Raw genomic sequence first — 12,678 nt, forward strand, 5'->3', positions numbered from 1 at the left:
TGGCTTGAATTTTCACATTGTCTAGTTATAACTGAGGATAAAATTGACTAGTTGTCGATGAAGACGTGTTTCTTATCGTGTTGCGACCCTCCCGTAGATATACGCGAAGGAACATGCGCCAACAGTTGAGACGCAAGGAGAGGATGACCCAACACTCCCAACACCTGGCCATGAGTACTGATCAACGAGAGGTAAAATGTCTTAAGTAGTAGCAACCGGGTTGTCATTAGGTTTTGGAGCACAGAACCTTCTCAAGATTTAGCATGCTAAGGACCATCTGTGCTGCTAATAGACCGATCCTTACTGTCCATCACAATTAGCAGTTTGACTAATCATAGCATGGCAATTAGCAGTTAGACCAATGAGAGAGTGGCTGCAATTGTCTGTCAGATATTTGCGTTTTTATTTTGCGTATGGCTATAGGATCAGTTTATTGTCAAACATTAATTGTGCTCCATTCTGCGCTCTATGTTTCAGCCTTTGATAGTTTTTGGTTGGAAAGTTTTTTTAGCAATAGGAATTGGGGCTGCCCTAGTTTGATCATGACTTAAATTCTAGCCTTGGTCCCTTTCTTGAGAGCTACAAAGGTATCCTATAGAAGCCTGTCTTAAACAGATTGTCAGAAAGTTCCACAGCAAGAGTTATTGAACAAAGTGCATGACATTGTGCTCTTTGGGTGTATCGCAATAAAAGCCACGTGTTGTAGGAATAATGCTTGTGAAAGTGAAGGGGTTACAACTATAAGAGTTTGAATGGTAAGTATTTTTGGTATTTTCTATACGTCACAAATATGCACGTTTGCTTCATCCTTTAGCCTTTTAAGCTTACTTTGAGTTTTGTCTCAGATTTATTTTGGCGACACCTCAAGGAAAATCCCCTTGTAGTTTTCTACGATTATTTTTCGACAACTGCAAGTCCTATAGCTACTTCCTGTCATTCCTTCTATCTATCCATCTGGGGACATTGATTTTCAACCCTATACACGTTGCCCTTTTGCAGCAGTATTTTGTAGTGTTTTTCTATCTCTTTTTCTGTAAATATTCTTCCTAATATTCAAATTCCAAGCAAGGGAAGAAAATCATTACCAATTTTCTACTCTGACAGTCACATAACACCCCCCCCCCCTTTTCTCAATGACACACCCTTTTTGTCAATGACAACTGGCTTGAGTGCACAGTAAACTTATCTAGTCTCTCCATCCCCCCTTTTTTCCACGGCTTGGGTCTCTCACCACAGTTCCTCAGGTGGGATAGGATGGATGACAACTTGGCGGAACTCTGGGAAGTCATCTGGGTATTCCACTTTACCTCATCACTGTTTTTTCCACTCTTACTTTTTCCTCTTTTTTTTCATCGATTAATATTTGTATTCAGATAGAGAAAATCCAGCTCTACTTGATGACAGTGGATATGCCCATGATACGTATAATAAGCATTTGCAATTCAGTCAATTTGCAATTGATACCAAGTCATTTTGTTTGGTGTTGGTTCAAACAGAAAAATAGTACATGCATGCATGAAAGTGAACTAGGTTAGCTTTATCGTTACATCATTCTGCAGAGGTGGCAAGTTTGTAGTATGCCTTTTCTGAAGAATACAATCATGTATGTTACCCTCAAGTTTGTATTCCCCATGTTAGGATTATAATAACAATAATCTTTTGCTTTCATTAATCCTTGATATGATCATCTACAAATCAACTTGCATGAAAATTGAAAGTCTGTTTCCAAAACATTGATTTATGTCATGAAGGTTTTGCTTCTTATATGCTGTACAATATATCTAATACATATAAACATTAAACTGTTGCTGAACAAAAATGGATCTATTAAAGATGACTTTAGAGATGTAGAGATATGATATCATTTGTACTAAGTCTTAATTTATTTTCAATTGACAAACGTCCCATTTTCTGTTTGCCTAGAAATACATCCAAGAGGCTCGCAGTAAGTTGTTGCGGCAGCCCAAACTGTCAGACATGTCGCCTGCCGTCATCGCTCAAACCAACTGGAAGTTTGTGGAGGGGCTCCTGAAGGAGTGTAAAGTCAAGGTAAGGCCACACCAATTTAATATCTTGTTTAACAGGTTTTGTGAAAAAAAATGCTAAATTTCAAAATCAACATGAAAACAGAATCTCAACTGTCTTCAATCTTGCTAAAATTTAGAAAAATCCGTTAACCAAGAAACTGAATTGATGTGGCCTAACGGTTACCTAACCTTATTTCTGATACCTGCTATAAACTTGCCTCATTCATGACATTCATCTACATTGTATACTTTCATTCATTGTCAGTATGTAGTGAGAGGCAAGTTGCTATTGTATGGCAGAGTCCAGTCAGTATAATCATATCATGTCAGTGCTTCTTAACTGACCTTTTTAAAGCATAAACATTTTGACAAATTGTCTTTATGGACCAATGGAACATGTTTTTCTGTATTTCTTAAATAGAAAGTGGATATTTGCTACCTTTTCATTCACTGTGGCAGTCATGATCATCATGTTTCAGACCTGTACAAGTGGCCACCTCTACATAAGGACCATCTAGCTACTGTTACCACTTTCTGGTGGCCCCTTTGATAATTTTTCCCATTGACCTAAGCATTAAGAATCCTGTCTATATATAGTGGTCACCTGTCTACTGTGACCATAATCTTCAAGTCACACTCTTGCATACTCACTAGTGCTATAGACAGCATGTGTATATCAAATCAACAACATTTTTCTGACTTTTGCAATTTGTCGTTGTTAGACCAAGAGGATGCTGGTCGAGAAGATGGGTTCGGAGGCGGTTGAGTTGGGGCACGGTGAGACGTCGTTACGCGGGATGGAGGAGAACACACTGATTGCCAGTCTGTGCGACCTGCTAGAGAGGATCTGGAGCCACGGGCTGCAGACCAAACAGGTTAGCAACTGTTTCTGATGCCCTCTAGTGATATTATTCTAAAGTGCAGCTCTCAAAGAGTAAGGTTACAGTGTTGATTGCTAACCTGTGCGACCTGTTAGAGAGGATCTAGAGCCACGGCCTGCAGACCAAACAGGTTGGCTACAGATATTGATGCCCTCTAGTGATATTATTCTAAAGTGCAGCTCTCAAAATGTTAGGCTACAGTGTTGATTGCTAAACTCTCCGACCTGTTGGAGAGGATCTAGAGCCACGGGCTGCAGACATAACAGGTTGGCTACAGTCTCTGAGGCCCTCTAGTGGAATCATTCCAAAGTGCAGCTCTCAAAGTACTACAGGTATCTTTTAGTTTTGATGCCATTCTGAAAATTTTATCATTGAAATGGATTTCTTTTGACATGTGGAACTGACCATGCAGCAGTGCCACCTATCATGATTAGTCAGAACTGCAGAATTTTACACCATATTGTTGTGTGTGTTACCAGGGGAAGTCTGCCCTGTGGTCCCACCTGATGGCGTATCAGGAGATGGAGGAGACCAGAGACAGATCACCTGAGAGCAGCGCTCTCTCACCTGGCACAGGTAGGCTTGGAGCATACCATGAAATGAAACAAAATGAAACGAAATGACATGAAAATGAAAATTGAAATAGAAAAGATTTGAAAGTCGAATGAGATGAAAATTAACCTGAAATGATCCTTAACCAAAAATGACATCAAATGAAATTAAGTTGAAAACAAAATGTAAATTGCAATTTACATGACTATTAATAATGACATTTATGATTAATATGACAAAATGGAGCTTTTGGGAAATATTTCAAAACCATGTCAATTATAAACAAAATGACAGTGTAATCATAGTGTAGGTTACCCTAATAAGACCAACAAGTTAAGACAAACTAAGAACCTTAATGCAAAGATCGTCAAAAGAGCTTCATGCTGTCAGGTAAGTATAATGACACACATGGTGACTTGGGATAACTGATAAATGTGGTGAAATTTTAAACTTATGTTAACTGAAGGTGATTCATGGTAATGGTACACAATACAGGGTTATAACAGTAGCCCCAAGGTACAATATTGAGTATGGTAGTGTGTAGTGCAGCATAGTGTGTAGTGTACATGTGTTGCATACTCAAGGTGTAGTGTACATGTAGTGTACTCACTGTGTAGTGTAGTGTATGTTAAACAGCATATAGTGTTAAGTGGAGTGTTGTGTGTAGTGTGTAATACAGCATGGTGTAGTAACTGTTGGATTTTGTTGTGGTGCAACACAGTGTGTAGTGTAGTGTACATGTAGTGTAGTGTGGTGTGTATTGCAGTGTGTAATACAGCATGGTGTAGTTGGATGTTGTTGTGGTGAAACATATGGAATGTACATGTACAAAAACGTAGTGCAATGTGTATTGTGCAATGCAGCATAACATAATATAAATGCCCAGCACATGTCTGCATACTGCATGCCTTTTTACCAAGTCTGCATGCTTTAATCTATGCATACCTGTCTGCACCTCTCACACACATGCACCTCCCTTCGTTAGCCACCACTAACGAGCGCCGTACTAATGAATGTCTCCCTCCCCCATGCGTCGTTTCGTGTTTCGTGAAGACTACAACCTGCGTCCACCAAGTAAGAACACTCGGCCTTGGTTACACTTGGTCATTGCAAAGGTGTTGGGAAAGATTGGGTGGTGGACTACGGGTAAACTCACTGTGTAGAGCAGTCGGCACTGTGCACAGGAAAGATACTGTTCCTAGATAAAAATTATAATTGATTTTTACTAAATACTAACTACAATCTGGTATACTATAGACTGATCCCATAGCCCCACCCACTTTCATCAGAATGTAGAGTTGCAAAATACTGTACATGAAAATGGAAATTATGGACATCCATCCGTCCACTCATTGGTCGAAATGCTAATTGTGATGGATGGTCAGGATTGGTCTATCAGATTAAAGCATTTATAAAGGCTGGATGGCACTTTAAAAAAATCTGCGACAGCCACAGTTACTGTATCTTTCCTGTGTTAGCAGGGCACAAATAGGGTTTTAGAGTATTCATGTGTTAGAAAATGATTATTTTCCACAGGAACAGTATGTGTTAAACTTTGTAAGGTGACCCCCCTTAGAAGTTCTGGTGTTGGCAAAACCCCATAAATACCCTCCAACTGCATTCTACTCTCAAAATCACCGTTTCTCTTGAAGCTGAAGAAGAGGGAACCAGCCAGGATGACGAAGACAAATCTTACAAACCCAAAAAGAAAAACCCTTTAAAGAAAAGGTTTCGCAAAAAGAAGAAAGAAGAGGTGAAAGTTAGACCAAGCCGCAGCGCTTTCTTGGAACCTCCCAGTAGGTTTTTCTGTTTGAGAGAATTCGTCAAAAAACCTGCTTATTGATAATGTAGCAAGCTTGGTAGAAGGATAGCATAAGCCATAAGGCCATTGTTTTTCACTAAGCAGCAGCCGTATATTTCATGCAGTAAGTTATTTACAGTGGTGGCAGGTCTAAAGTGTTTAATTTCAAGCATCATCATTGGTGGTAATTTAAAAGGCAATGAATGTAAACAGATTTTGGTGGAATTCGGCCCTACTGCTATCGGCTTTGTTTATGCTGCGCTGTATCTGTTTCAAAGTTGCTATGATCATTCTATTTGAATGGGTAATGGGTTGTTGGTGGCCATGTTGCTGTCTGCTTTGCGATGCCCTGTAACAGTCTGTCTTGATTAGGGTTGCCTTGTCCACAATCATACATGTATGACTTAATGTGAATTAGATGTGTTTTACCTTAAGTTAAATTAAGATTTTATGGAAAAATGTGGCTAATATGTAGAATCTTCATATTAATATCACAACGAAATATGCATTGCTGTGGAAAGATGATGTGGACAAGGCAGCTTGCAGCATACCAAGTCTTGTGCATTGTTTTGGTTTTGTATGTTCACTTCAAAGAGATGCTGTCAATGTGTTGCCTTGCACAGACTAAGAGCACATTGTATAAAGCAATACAGTTATCATTTTATAACATGATTCTGTTTTTCTCTCTACTACTATCACTAGGCCTCTGACACGTTCTAACTCTTTGCAGCTTTGCCGTTTTCTTCTATTCCCTGGTAACCTTGTCTGTCCAACTGTCTGTCTCTGTCTGTCTGTGGCTTTAAAATCTACTGCTCTGCTGTTAAGGTTTGATTTGGTAAATAGGGACCAGTGGTTTTCATCGGTGTTGCTACTTTCAAATTTTAAAACCTTTGTTAAAAGCCAAAGGGCAACAAGGAAGCTTATAATAAGTTTACCCTCAGTATCTCTGAATTAGTTTGTCTGCAAATTAGTCAAGCAGTTGCAGGCATTTTTGGGGGCCTTATTTTGCTGTTTTCTCCAATTAAAAGAAATTATCCTGCCTTCGCTTTATTCTAATAATTCATACTCAACAACAGTGTGACAAGGTCTTTTTTCCTTATTTTCTTACATCTTTGCCTTATCATATGGTGCTCTCTTTGGTAGTTATAGAAAGAAATGATATCTTAAAAATCACTGAATTGTTCTGAAATGGACAGTGCAGTTCTTTGAGATATTTGGGATATACTGGTCAAAGAAATCCAACACACACATGTCAGTCAGTAACTACTAATTTTGATGTAATTACTAATCCCATCCAATGTGTGACCCCAGGTCCCATGATGGACAGGAGAAGGCGTAGTAAGTCACCTGACCCTATCAGCCTTCTGCCGGCCATGAAGCAAACAGTTGTCCAGGACATGAGGTTTGTTTATTTATTTATTTCACGAGGGGAAAAGGATTACCTATTGGTGGTTTTAAATGTGCCCTTGGTGGAAAAAACCAGACATGTGCTACATGTATTAACATCAAAATCAATGATTCAAGAAATAACCAATTTTATACAAATTGATACTGTTCACGAATTTGAAAGTTACTTTTGTTAGAATGTAAGACCATTCAGTGCAGTATTACTGAATATACATGTAGCATGCTACATTTTTAACATGCTTCATGTATCAGTGACAAGCAGTTGTAAACATACATGTATTGTAAGTCTTTCATGTGTGAACAAATGTGAGAATTGACGACAACTAATTGTACTTTTGTAGGAGCATCCAGTCTATGAAGGAGATCAAAACAGACGTAGGGTTTGCTCGGACGTGGGTGAGGCTGTCAATAGAGAAGAAGATGCTGTCTGCTCATCTCAAGGAGCTACTGGCTGATCAGGAGCTTCTCAAGTAAGCCATGTCATTGGTCCATTTAAACATAGAGCCAGCCAATCAATTAACTGCATATACATGTAGGAGTTAGAAATATTTGACTGATGTCTTTTTTGTTTACCTATTATAATGTACGAATCATGATTAAGTGAATTACTGACTACATCATATTATACTATTCTGAAGCTTCTTAAGAGAGGATGTCATTGGTCAGCTTGAAAATTAAATCAACCAGTTGCAACCAATCAGGATGGAGATCAACTCTTATAAGGGCCATAGAAGAAACTATTGCATTTGTCAAACTAATATCTCAAGAATAGAATCACCAGACTTTTGTTGCATTGGTCATGAGTTTAAATCGTAATAATTTCGTACTGTACTTCAGATCTCGGTACAAGAGATACGCGTTCCTGCGGTCGGAGGAGGAGCGAGAACAGTTCCTGTACCACCTCCTGTCGCTCAACGCTGTCGACTACTTCTGTTTCACCAACTGCTTCACTGCCACAGGTTTGATTGTTTCTTTGTTAAACTTTCTTAGCATACCTGGTAAACCACCTCATGGTGTAACACACCAGGTTTATACTGAAGAGTACAAGCTGCATATCCGGACTGATTTATTTGATCCACTCACACCAGGAGGGATCCCTGCTCTTATTGATAAGTATGGTGGGTTCCTTTTCATGCTCAAGGTGTGGCTGTCCTCAAACACGGGTCCTACATATTTAAGGTCCTATACAAGGGACTCAGTTTCACTGGAGTGAAGTCATTCACTAAGATTGTTTACTAACACCTCATTTTCCTTTGTTCCCACAGTCATTCCATACCGCGTGGTCATCGTCCCCAGCCGTAAGTTCAACGCCTCCACCACGACAGCCAACCCGTGGATGTGTCTCGCGGGAGAGATGAGCGACACAGGAATGATACAGCTGCCCAAAGGTGCACTTGAGATGACATTTGAGGTAAATTTGATTAGTGTGCATATGTTTAGACCTATTGTAGCATGAAAATACAATGTAGACCTACATATACCTATTCTTTACATAGTTCTCACAGATAGTTTTCACGAGTTAGATGTATATGATTTCAATTCTGTACCATATTTTTGACAAACTAGATTCAATTTTCTTGCTGTAGCTATAAGATTGAATCGATTTTTTTTACATTTTACATATATCAAATGAACAGTGTGAAGAACAAAGAAGAAGAAATTTTACTTGTTCAACAAAAAGTTATCTGATTTGAAATCGGCATCAACTTATGGTACATGGCATATAAAATTATGTTAATTGCCTTACACACCATCTGGTTCAAAATGTATTTTCCCTTCCTTATGCAACATCATACACTTACACATAAATTGTATCTCATTTGCATGTTGCACCAGAACCTCACTCACTGTGTATAAATGTACTGTCCCCTAATGATGTATCCTCACACACTTTTAATGTACTTCCCCCAGCATAAAAACCTGGGCCTGCTGACCACCCTTCGTATCGGCCATGACAACAGCGGACTGATGCCCAAGTGGATGGTGGAGTACATCCTGGTCAGGAACGAGGTCACAGGTCACACATACAAGTAAGACATTGTCTATTTTGGGAGGGGGGCTTGCAAAAGTACTGGAGATGGTAGAAATGGTGCATACTTCTTTCTCTGTCTAGCATTCAGCACTTATGACAAAAGGTATCGGCTATTCCAAGATCAGGGTGCGCCAGGGTGGTGCACTTGGGCCCAAATTTCAAGTTTCATATTTTCCACTGTCAGTACAGAATATTGTACTACAAGTCATCCCAAACAAGGAACTTTTTAAATTTTTGGATAACGACAAGCGGTTCTGGAGTTATGCACTTCTAAACTTGCATGCTTACTTCAAATTTTGGCAGTATACGGACACTACAGCCCAAGTACGTTCAATAACATTTCTTGTATCTTTCAAAGTTTGAATCATCAACTTGCAACATAACTATAAACAATGTATTCCCTATTGTACTACCTTGATTTTAAGAACTATTTTGGGTTGACTTAGTGTCCTAAACAATATGTACTTATCTTGAAAGGTTGGTCAATAAAATGGCAAGTTGAAAAATGTAACAAAACATGAGTGTTATTCTATCTATGAATCAATTAATGAAGTGCATCCTATCAATACCTTCTGTTTGTTACAAAAGTTTATCCAAAAGTTTTAGGAAAACCTTGTTACAAGTAACTGTGCTGCTAAGGAGCTGTGATGTAAGCCAATAATAACTAATGAATTCTAAGGTATACGGACACTACAGAATATCAGCAATACTAGAAGGCCTGTTTCTAGAAACTGTACTATACATTTCTGGCTCAAATATAATCATATGAAGGCCAAATGACCTGAAACTTGGAATGGGCTAGTTCTGGGCTGTGTTCAAGACATTTACTTAATATTGATTTTTAAATGTTATATATTACGGTATGATATATTATTTAGGGATATTTTTTTACTAAAAACTGGTAGTTCTGTACACAATTAAAACTGAACAAATGACATTACCCTACAGTCTTCAAAGACAGAAATATGACTAAACAGTGAATAGAATTCTTTATTTACACCTTGGGTATTTATACACAAATGTAATGTGCTTTTGATTCCAACACACATACATTTGTCTAAAATGTCTTATTTCACAACTGTGAAATACAAGAATGGTGAATGGTGAAGTTCAATGGTAGCATGCTGAGTGATAGCTGTCAGAAATGGCTGGGAGAGCCTAGATGCCTGCAAAAAAGATACAGATTTGTTGGAAATGGTGCACTAACTGACTAAGTGATTCATCCAGGCTCATACCATAACATTACTTATCAGTCATGAACTGTCAATCAAAATGCCATGCAAAGCGCCTACACACCCCCCCCCCCCCACCGCACCAAGAAAAGGCCTATTTATAGGAGTCAGAAAAAGATAGGATATTCCCAGGTATACCCTGCATGTGGTATTTGACAATGCTCTATATGAAAGAAAAAGGATTTGGAGTGTGTAGGAACATGTCACCTCTTTATTTTCAGCTTTATGTGTTCGTTTTGCGGTTTTCCTATGTTATGTCTTTGTAAGGCGTCGGGAATAAGAGTTGTTAAAACAAGGAAACTTTCTCTTGGAAAATTCAAATTTCACATCAAAGCAGAAGAACAGACTATGGTGAGTGCTGAATGATAGTTGTAGACAGACAAACCACTCTGAAATTTGGAAAAAAAGTCATTGCTTAAACATAGGGCCCAGTAACAGGGTATGGGCCTAGCCCTCAATTCCCAAGGGAGCAATGAATGAACTTCATCTTTTGGGAATATGAACAGACCCCTAGAGTGTATCAGCCAGGCGGGCAGTTTTGCCTCTACCCCCTTGTTCCTTTACGTGTAAGGGGACTGAGAGGGACCAGCTAATGGAGTTGCGCAGTAGAGTGCACGGTACATACCCTTTACCGGTAGTATTTTGGTTACTTATTTTTGAAATAATTTTAAAAATTTGGCCAAAATAGGTGATTTCTGTCATGTTTTGATCTCGGATTGACCTCTGAACCCTTCTCTGAATGGTTGGACTGATATAAGGATGGGGGGTGAAATCCTGGTCTCATCTGAAACGTCTGTCTTTAGCTCGTTCAAGAAGAATAGACTATGAATGCTGGAGTTGAACTTGAGGCTTGAAATGTAGATTCGTGTGTTTTTAAGTGATTGTTTTTGATGGCTTAACCATGTGTGGCATAGGAAAGTCCATTTGGAGGTCCCTCCCCAGTAACACTCAGAGTATGTCCACCATCTTGGAAATTCAAATCACGTAAAATCTCGCCAAATCTGATTAAAGCTTGAGTGAAAGAGAGGCTATAAGATATTCAAGTTCAAACAGATATTACAGGGGCTTTATACCAATATTCTTGTCCTTCATATTGCCCTTTGTCAGATAACATCACTTGCTGGGAAGTTTCAACAACAAGAAAAAACTTTGGCATTGATCCACCATCTTGGAAGTCCAAATCACGCAAAATCTCACCAAATCTGATGAGACTTCACGCTTGCGTGAAAGAAAGGCTCTACTTGTACTGTTGTGTAGGATAACAAGTAAGATTTGGGACAATATCCTTTAAAATGCAATAAAAATGAAATTGGAATCATGCATGGTACTAACATGGAATATGGTATACGGACACTACAGGTGGTATACGGACACTACAGCTGGGCAATTTATGTCATTATTTCATGTTTGTACAGTGACAGTGCAATGTGGCTTTGGTAATAAAGCCACCACCATTAGATGTTTCAGAACATATAGTTCACATGCACCAATAGCTTTCATATTCCTTTTGATAAACCTTTTTTTACCAGTATACGGACACTACACATTTTTCGGACAACAACTACAGGCAATTGTAATCCATCTGTCATAGTATCCCAAAGTGCAAGCAGGACAAAAACACATCTTTATGTTACACATGACTATACCAACTAAGTAACATGCAAAATGGCCAGTTCCATCGCCATTTTTTACTTGCAAGGAGATTTCTTAGTATAATGTGTTAAAAACAGCATTTTTCATAACGTTCAATACGTATTGAAATTGTGCTCATGGAAAGAAAAAATGTCCAATTATCATCTAGTTTTTTGCACAACACATTAGATTGGGCTAGTCTTATCATTAAACTCAGTTCTTGATGATTTTTTTTCATCACAAAATAGTTAAATGCTGATTTTAAAAATTGCATTATTAAAGTGCACCGATATAACGCATATTTTAGGCTAATTTTGGGCATTGAATTGGTCACAGCATAATGTTTTGAACATTTATTTACCAACAAACTGCAGAATTGTCTGGGAAATGATTGTATTTGGATGATAAGATAAAAAAATACCAACAGGATGTGATAAAAGCAACCTGAGAAGACGATAACGATGAAAGCTGCTATTGGCGCACCCTGATCTTGGAATAGCCGTATGGAAGTTTAGCACACACCAATACCAGTAGACTAGCCCCCTGCTGTAGTTCTTGCACAACTGTGTAGCCCAAGGGCTATAGATATGGAGATGGGCACTGTCCTATACACCACATGATGTGGGGAGGACTTAAACTTTAACTTATTGTATAATGCACTAATACAGGTTCCAGTGTGGACGTTGGCTGGGGAAGGGAGTGGATGACGGCAGTCTGGAGAGACTGTTGGTCGGAGAGCTGCTGAGGAAACCTGTCGACACAGAAGGTAGGGCTGGCTGTTTAACCCTTAGTGTGCCAAGGACTGGGGGATAGAGGTTTGCCCTATTAGGCTATGTTGTTGATTAGTAAGACAAAGGTTAAAAATGAAATTGTTTTCTAACAATCTGTTTTGTTGAAGGGGCTTCCAATATAGTAGTTTGTAGCATGCCATGATTTTTGTCTGTACTTTTGATTCTAAAGTTGTGGCAGACTCAGCATTTGACTCAGTTGCATGCGGTTTTTCTGTGTCCTATTTTATATGTCGGTTTCATAGCTATATCAGAGGTTTGTCGATAAGCACATTATGTAAAGCATGCAGAGAATGCATGATTTCTTTCTTTGTTGTTTCCTTTTC

The 12,678-nt window shown here is 38.8% G+C and overlaps 1 protein-coding gene across 1 annotated transcript in view; it reads left to right on the forward strand.

Annotated features, from left to right (window-relative positions):
* Window positions 1-12,678, forward strand: part of LOC136421305 (DENN domain-containing protein 5B-like) — a 35,999-nt gene that overhangs the window by 17,741 nt on the left and 5,580 nt on the right. The window contains exons 8-17 of the mRNA XM_066408516.1: window positions 98-191; window positions 1,924-2,049; window positions 2,750-2,902; window positions 3,388-3,484; window positions 6,573-6,663; window positions 7,010-7,138; window positions 7,506-7,627; window positions 7,934-8,079; window positions 8,580-8,698; window positions 12,233-12,330. Coding sequence (XP_066264613.1) covers window positions 98-191; window positions 1,924-2,049; window positions 2,750-2,902; window positions 3,388-3,484; window positions 6,573-6,663; window positions 7,010-7,138; window positions 7,506-7,627; window positions 7,934-8,079; window positions 8,580-8,698; window positions 12,233-12,330 — 1,175 coding nt within the window. The remainder of the gene's footprint in view (window positions 1-97; window positions 192-1,923; window positions 2,050-2,749; window positions 2,903-3,387; window positions 3,485-6,572; window positions 6,664-7,009; window positions 7,139-7,505; window positions 7,628-7,933; window positions 8,080-8,579; window positions 8,699-12,232; window positions 12,331-12,678) is intronic.

Source organism: Branchiostoma lanceolatum, chromosome 16, assembly GCF_035083965.1.
Source record: "Branchiostoma lanceolatum isolate klBraLanc5 chromosome 16, klBraLanc5.hap2, whole genome shotgun sequence".
NCBI classification, from domain to species: Eukaryota; Metazoa; Chordata; class Leptocardii; order Amphioxiformes; family Branchiostomatidae; genus Branchiostoma; species Branchiostoma lanceolatum.